The sequence below is a fragment of the Cariama cristata genome, unplaced genomic scaffold (genome assembly GCF_000690535.1).
Source record: "Cariama cristata isolate BGI_N322 unplaced genomic scaffold, ASM69053v1 scaffold25766, whole genome shotgun sequence".
Taxonomy (NCBI): Eukaryota; Metazoa; Chordata; class Aves; order Cariamiformes; family Cariamidae; genus Cariama; species Cariama cristata.
In genome coordinates, this window is record NW_009623081.1 from 4,967 (window position 1) to 12,889 (window position 7,923).

General features: G+C 40.8%; 1 protein-coding gene across 1 annotated transcript in view; it reads right to left on the bottom strand.

The window, feature by feature from the left end:
* Positions 1-1,471: 1,471 nt before the first annotated feature.
* LOC104163561 (HCLS1-binding protein 3-like) overlaps positions 1,472-7,923 on the bottom strand; it is a gene marked incomplete at its 5' end in the record, with an annotated part of 10,488 nt that continues 4,036 nt past the window's right edge. The window contains one exon of the mRNA XM_009702605.1: positions 1,472-1,700. Coding sequence (XP_009700907.1) covers positions 1,472-1,700 — 229 coding nt within the window. The remainder of the gene's footprint in view (positions 1,701-7,923) is intronic.

Sequence of the window (7,923 nt, forward strand, 5' to 3'; positions counted from 1 at the left end):
ACAAAACCACTTGCAGGTTAGCAAAACGTTTTATTATACTGAAACATAAGTATATAGACAAGAGCCAATGGTTACATTTTAGCTGTCTCATCAAACCAAAATAACTTTATCATATTTTCCATTGGTTTACAAAGGAAATAATAATAGAGATAATTTCATTATTAAAAAAATATATATAATACTTTCTATTTATTTTGTTCTATATTAGAAAGGCAAATTTGAGGATAGTGATATGGCTTAAATATATTCATATTTTCCCTCTGGGGAGCTTGTCTTCACATCTGGATAGGACACATGTGGAATGAGATCAGGAATCTTTCTACATGACAGCAGGTATCAACCCACATTGGATGTAAATTCAGCACGTTCAACCAGGGTGTCTGAGCTAGGGAAGAAGGGTAGTCTGGGATGCCTGTTCTACCACGTTTTTCTTTTCTTGCATATTAAAATTTCTCCAGTATATCCTCTTCCTATTTTTTCCTCTGGATAATCCCAAGTTTGTCCTCCCTTGTTTTAACCATTGCCATAGTAATGAACAGACCACTGTTTTATCAAAATAAACTCATTTCAGCTTAGTGGAATTAATCATGATGGCTTCTTCTTTAAGTTCTGGGAGAAGGGAAGGAGAAAGAGAGAGTGAGTGACTCCAGGGAGAAATTCAGAGTTCCTCCATTAGGACACCTGCACTGAATCACGTCCTGGAGAAATCTCTTTCTCTCCACTAACTACAGCAGAAGCCCAGGAAGACTTAGCCGGAAAAAATTAGCCCTTGTGAATCTTGAGTAGGTTCACAAGAGTCCTACAGCATCCAAACCTCCTACACACTGCAACCTCCACATATGTCTGAAGCTGCACTCTTAGCCATCTTCAGTCATTTGCTATTCTCCCCAGGGGCCAGAGATGCATAGCGTCTAGTGTTCGCAGTCCTACAAGTTCTCTCACAAGTTGGCATCTGCGCAACAAAAAAAGCAGCAGATTGTCAGGCTTCGTTGGGATTTCAGCGTTTCTCTGAACTAAAGAGGAACAGTTACCTATACTTAACAGTTCCTGATTATAAATTACTGAAATACCAGTCAGGGAGGAAAGGGCTGATATAAAAATGCACAGGATAAAAGGAAAAAGGTCTTTCCGTGAGCTGAAATACACTGTCTAAAATGACAGGAACAGCATCCTGTCCTGCCTCAGACCATTTGTTGGACACTATCCACAGTTGCTATGTGTGCAACATGCTCACCGTTTTCAACCAGGACTAAACTGGTCGAAACTGTACTATGTTGATACTAAAATATTAGTAGACAATCTGTAGTGCTATGTCCTTGTCCATATTCCCTGTAAAACCCTGAAAATCTAAGGCAACATTATATTGCAACTGTGAACAGTAAAGACATCCGGTCAACTCTTGCTACCGTCTCTTGAGCTCACCAGAAGTTTGGGCCAAGAAGGCATTATTACATTTTAAAAAGACATATGTTCAAAAAAGACTTGTATCTTGGTTGTTGATAGATTCATTTTCCTGGATATACTGGAGAATGTCCACTTCATTCATTGTCTGAATCCTGTTTTCCTTTGGCTTTGCCAGTGGAGATGAATTAGTGTTCCTGGGGGCAACTACTGGTTTCTGAGCCAGTGGTGGTTTTGATGGTACCTTAGGTTTTGGTTTGGAGGTTACTTTCAAGAGTTTCTCTAAATCATCTTCAACTCTGGAATGAAAAGAAAACGTCAGTAACATCTTGGGAATTTCTGAACTGCTTTTTGTTTTGTAAGAAAATGCAATCCTGCAAAATAAAACTTTCTGCAGGAAAGGATCAACTTTGATGAATTTCTCTTTTAGGAAGAGCTTTCCATAAAAGTTTCAATGTTACCAAAATAAGAACTGTTTTTTCATAATGTGGTTTTTCAGTTCACCATACAAGTTAATTAATTTTATGGCATGTTTTCAAATGTCTAAATTGAAAGCAATTTGCAATTATCAAAAGAAAAAGAACTTTATTTTAGTTTGGGACAAAAATCCCTTTGATTTGTGAAAGGATGATTTGCTTCCCAGAAATTTTCATGGGATAGTAGAATTTTTCACATTCAGCTCTGCTTCCTCGTCATTTCCACCCCCCAAGACTGAGACTGAGTATTCCCCAAGCTCAATCAAAAGAACCTGGAAAAACTAATGGCTTTAAAAAATTTGTGTTCACATTTGCTTCCAAGAAACTGAAGAAGTTTTGCAATCTGTGACCGTATATAACAACTCTTTTCGGTGACCATTTGGTGACCATTTCCTCCTATTTCCTAGTGAAATAACCCAGAACGCCTGAAACCGCTAAGGATGTTTTCTACCTCCATTGTTTGACCTTATCAAGAGACACAGCATGCTGTGCATGCCCAACTCTATTCCCTCAGGAGCTGCTAAAGATTTCAAGAAAGCCCTTATAACAGATTGTCTTGTGACTCCAAGAGGTGTGTCTGCCTTTGGAAAGTGAATATGTGGAGGAAAGGGAAAGAAGGTTCTGACACATCACATCTCTAAAAGATATAGCAGAGATGGCAAAGTAAAAATTAGCATAGCTAGAGAAGTCTTTACAGGCCAGAATAATTTCTGCTCTGAATCAAAATAGCCTCTTGTTTTGGTCCTCTGAGCACAGTGGTCAAACAAACTATCATAAACAGTAAACACAGTTGTTAATTTCCCAAAGGCTTGATTGATAAATAATTCTTAATCAGTCAAAACCCAACCAGCAATCCATGCAGATAATCAGCTGTGTAATGATCAGCTACAAAAGTGACGCCCTTGATAAAATGCATACGTCATATAAGCTTACAAAATACAAAACTTGCAAAAGGCTCCACGTCTTAACCATAGCATACAAAATCAAGAAAGCTAAAGCATAAGAAGCGCAAGCAAAAACTTCTACATGGAGGACCAGGAGCCAAAGATCAAGAGGAACAGTAGGTTTGTAATATGTGGATATCTATCTCCTTGCCGGACCCCAGCTCTAGTGTGATACATTTACTCTACAACAGTAGCATCTTAGGCAGTGAAATGATGTAACTGTTTAATTGTTTACAAGCACTGTTATAAGAACTGCTTTTACCAAACTTCAGTATCAACTGAATCAGCCGATTAGGTTGTAACAGCACCAGCAGTAAAACGCCCTCTGCCTCAGCCAAAGCGTAGCCTGACAGGGAAGCTACAAATGAACTAGGAGACTAAATTAAGGTGCAGGAGTTCTTCCAAAGGGACTGGAATTTTCTTTGGTGCTAAAATTCCCTTCAAATAGTTTTACTTAGTTCACTCTTAAAGGACTTGACAGGATAAGAAAGTCTGGTCAAGTGATTCTTAAACAAGAAAGGAGTTGGCAGCACACATGCAGCCTATCCTCTCCCTCTGTCTCTACTAGAGCACAACATCAAGAGGTGGCACAATCCCTCCAGCCAAGAGGATGGGCTGGATGCTCTCTGTTGGTCACAGCACTCATAACCATCTCATGGTAAATGGCAAGGAGCAAATGGAGATGTGACTAAGGGAACAGACAACAGCTCTTTCTCTCTGGGAGGATTCTCTGAAGCTTCTCATCTGAGCCCCTGGTGACTGGAAGGGGTTTGTTGGAGCAGGTCTCCAGTAGCTCCACTCATTGCAACAGGATACTATATAAGGAGTCTAAGGAAGGTGCCTTTTTAATTTCTTCTTCTACAAGCCCCATAGGTAGGCAGTTCCTGGAGCATGAATGAGTTTTACCTCATTTCATGTCAGGTATTTTTTGGTCCTTCTACTCATTTGTCTTTTGTAATTCATATCTTCATTGCTGCCAGGCAATGAGGCCGTCTTGAGGGGGGTTATCCAGACCCCTGCAAAGCCACTGGAATAACTTCTGTTGGCTAAACGAGACTGTGATTTCTCCCTTTCTCTCTTTGTTCACCAGTAGCCTTAGGAAGTACACTGTAAATGCCTCCACCACACGGCAGAACAATTAGCGGGGCCTTCTGCAGACAATTACAGTAAAGTAGGCAGTTAAAGCAAAGTTGAACTCTTCCATAATTCGGGAAACAACTCATTAGGGTAACTGGCCAGGACCATGGGGAACATGATCAACAGAAGAATCGACGTCTCTGAGACACTATTACACCATCCCTAGTGCACATTGTTTGAATGTTAAAACCACAGGTACTTCAAGAGCTCCAGCACCCTCAGTTAAGGATCCTACCATTATTATGAAAAACTGCATGATTTCAAGGGTTTCTTTTCTATGTTTACCCTTATTAAAAGCTCTGAGGAACTCAGGACTGTACCGCCCAGGCTGAGACAAACTACACTCACCATGAATCAGCCATAAAGTGAACAAGGATTGGCCTGAATTGTCTGCAGTATAGACAGTCAGTACCCTTTCAGGTAAAACCATTCTTGAAGTCAGATCTTTTTGTGACTTCCAACGGGAATCTAAAAAGGATCACTTTTAACCAAGGCTAATCTTGTAACATGAACTGCTTGAACACTGATATGTAAAACTAGGAAATACCTAAACAGACCAACGGATGGACAGAGCAGGGCCACTATCCCAGAGCTCTGCACCTTGAACTCTACCTTGTGGACTTGTATTCCAGCAGGCAGCTCCTCAAATTTCATCCCCCAAGTGATTCTGGAGATTATATTCTCTTTTATTTAGATAAGTTTTCTGATGTCTTTTACTTTCTGTGATACCCTGTGGGTGACATATCCCACCTAACTTACAAAACACTTTGTCAGTGTATTTCTTCCTCCCGAATTCCCCATCTACATAGAAGAAATTAATTTAATTTAAGCTAAGTCACTTTTGTTTGCTGCAAACTCTGATTTCCAAGAGATATCACACCTGTGATCACATTGTCAAGACATGTTCTCGTTCTCTTTGCTGTGTAATAAACAAAACATGTTAGGGCTGGAATTTCTGAAGCCTAGCCTTCTTTAGCTGATCTGAGGCCTCCCTTCTTGGCATAAACAGATACTGAACGAATCTGTGTCCATGTCATAAAGTTTTGGTCATAAATAACAGAAATAGTAATAAATAGCAGAAACCATAATAACCAGATGAACAATATATATATATATACATACAGATCATTCATGGAGGAAGCATGATTTTGAACTAGGTGCACTGCCTAGAAAGGGCAGCAGTCAATACAGCTCATTAACCTGATCAGACGGTACAGCTTCCTGAATCCTCTAATCCTGTGTGGCTCTAAATTAATTTCTGTGTTAACCACAGCAACAAAACCAATCAGCACAGTCATAAAATACCCTCAAAAGAGGTAGTCCTGTAGGCTGTTTTTTTTTTGTTGGGGGTGGGGGTGGGGGGCTGTTGGTAAATCTCCTTTTTTTATCCTATTTTTTTTCAAGACCTTGGTTAGACAGACGTCTTTTACAGAGAACACAGCAGATAACACGTGGTATTTGTCTCAAAACCTGCTTTTCAGTGCTGCAGTGCTAGGCAAACTGTTTGATCCACTGCCGTTTGATCATGTGAGACACAACTGTCTTTAGAAAACTAAAGAGGTAAAATGCAAAATGCCTCAGGCAGAGATAGAAACAAGGACTTCTATTTCTTGAGAAGCAAATGAATTGTTACAGTGCATAACTACCACCATATTTAACTCCAGGCCAGGAGGAGGAAGAAAAAAATCAAGCAACTATTCTGAAATAACAAGATTAAAGGAAGAACCTTCCCACCCCCAGCTTTTTATAGACAATCAGGCACAGAATCCATGTAATTAATCATTCTCTAATTAGTCTCTTTCTTTTTCTGTAATGGAAAAGCAGCGCCACATTGTTTAAAATTCCTGCCATACTGTCGTGCTGATTCACAGATTCTATTGGTGGAAATTCTCTTTGTTTCCAGACACAGAAAGCAATCAAAACCCTTACTGAAGAAAGGCCGTCACAAAGCCCTATGATATGACTGCTAGTATGTGGACTTCAAAAGAGTAGACGAGTTCTGACTTGGAGACAGATGCAGCTGCCATCAGAACATCAACATTTTAGATGCCACTTCTCTGAACTCTGTCCTGTCTATCTGGACAAGATCTTTGGGACAGGAATGACTATGTGCGTGTACAGCATCTAGCATGACGGGGACAGTGATCTCTGCTTCCTGGGAATGCTCTGATGAGGAGAATCAATAATGAAAACAAGAGACAAAGACTCCCGCAATTTGCTAAACTATCCAAAAGGATCATGCTTGAAGTGAGGTTATGCAACGCAAAGCAGTTCTTGCAGAATAGACTTTTATCTTTCCATATTATCGGTGTCTTTATTTCGTCTGGTGTTAATTCCAAGTATGAGAGATACCTTACTGAAGCCTTAGGGAGGGGTGTAATATCACATATATGACTTGGGAAAAAACTTTTGCCCAAAAATAGGCAGGAAGCTTTGAAGTATCTGTTGACCATCCCTTACGCTATAGTCAGTAGAGATGATGTGATGCTGGAAGTGGTGTCCCATATGACTCCGGGCTAGTCTGAAGATGTAAGTGTTACTCTCTGAATTCAGCATCTGCTAATGGCCTGCTGAATGAAGAACATACAAACTTTCTCTGCTCCAAGGGTGGCAACAGCTCCTTGGCAAACCTTAACCTAACAAACCTGCTCAAGAAGCTGTACAGACTGAATGGTGTTTGGAAATGGCCGTTGTTAGGATGTGGTTTCACAAACAGCTACAGCCTCTAACAATATAATGCTCCTGAAAGCATCACTTGCATCACTGAAGGCACAGTTCGCAGCTGTATAAACAGATCAACCTGTAAATACAGACAAAATTCATCTTTTAAGGGCACAGGCAGGATGATGCAGCTGTAGCACAAAGGTAAGAGATGGATTGTCCCTTTCAACAGCAGCAGTCTTAGATCAGCGTAATCCTAAGAAAGAATACACCAGGTCTGGCATCACAGGGCATCAGAACTGGGATCCCACTGCTGACACTTTTCTCAGCACTGGAAAAAGACAAATGTTATGCTGACAGCTGCTTTCTTCCAGTTCAACTCCCTATTCATTATCAAAGGTGAAGTTAATTAAATCTCTCCTAAAATGCTGCTCAGACAACTGTGATAATTATTTCAGGCTAGGATGTGTGATAATTTATGTAATTCTGTGGGCCCACAGAGCTGCTGCAACATTCACAGGATCAATTCTAGCATTGGTTTTCCACAAAAACCTGATCCATCACACCAGGCAGGCACGATTTAGATTAATGAGGCAGAAGAGGTCAACTGCAGTCCTGCTGCCTGAAAACTCAATTTGCACATCTGTGGCCACTGGGTGGATGGAGAAGAGAAAGTAAGACAGCATGAGACTCCATGATGGGAGAGTTTGCGGGATACTAATTTCTGCAGCAGTTGATTTCTATCTCTAGCTTAAATGGAAATCAGACCTGAGGAGGAGCTTTGAAAGTGGAGGTAAATGGCTGAATGCATCCAGAAGGAATCATTATATGGTATGACGTGACCCAGGAAAATGACAGGAGAAAAGAGAAGCCTAGTCCTAAATCCATTCCCAAGGATAATTCTTTTAACATCTGGGAAAGGGTTGATCAGCTAGCCTTTCAGCCCACTGCAGGTGGTCACCTTGCACCTTGCAAGAGTCAAAAGCAATGGGACCGATGACTTCTTGGAAGAGCCTGGGTTCCTCCATATTCCTGTGGTGAAGTGATAAGCCAAAAAGACTTGGTTACCTATCCCTCCCTTTCTCAAGGCACAGCCCATGAAGGAAAAGTATGATGTGCTCCTTTTTTCTTGCAGGCAACATGATAGGACTTGACCTTGCTGGTTCCTACCACAGCAATTTACCTCTTTTTCAAAAGTTCTGGAAGGACATGCAAGTATAGTGCCCTGCAGGCACCTCACTGATGTATTATGGCAGACTCAGTGGCAGGGAAGAGTGGCCGCATCTACAAAACCCCTCGTTCGA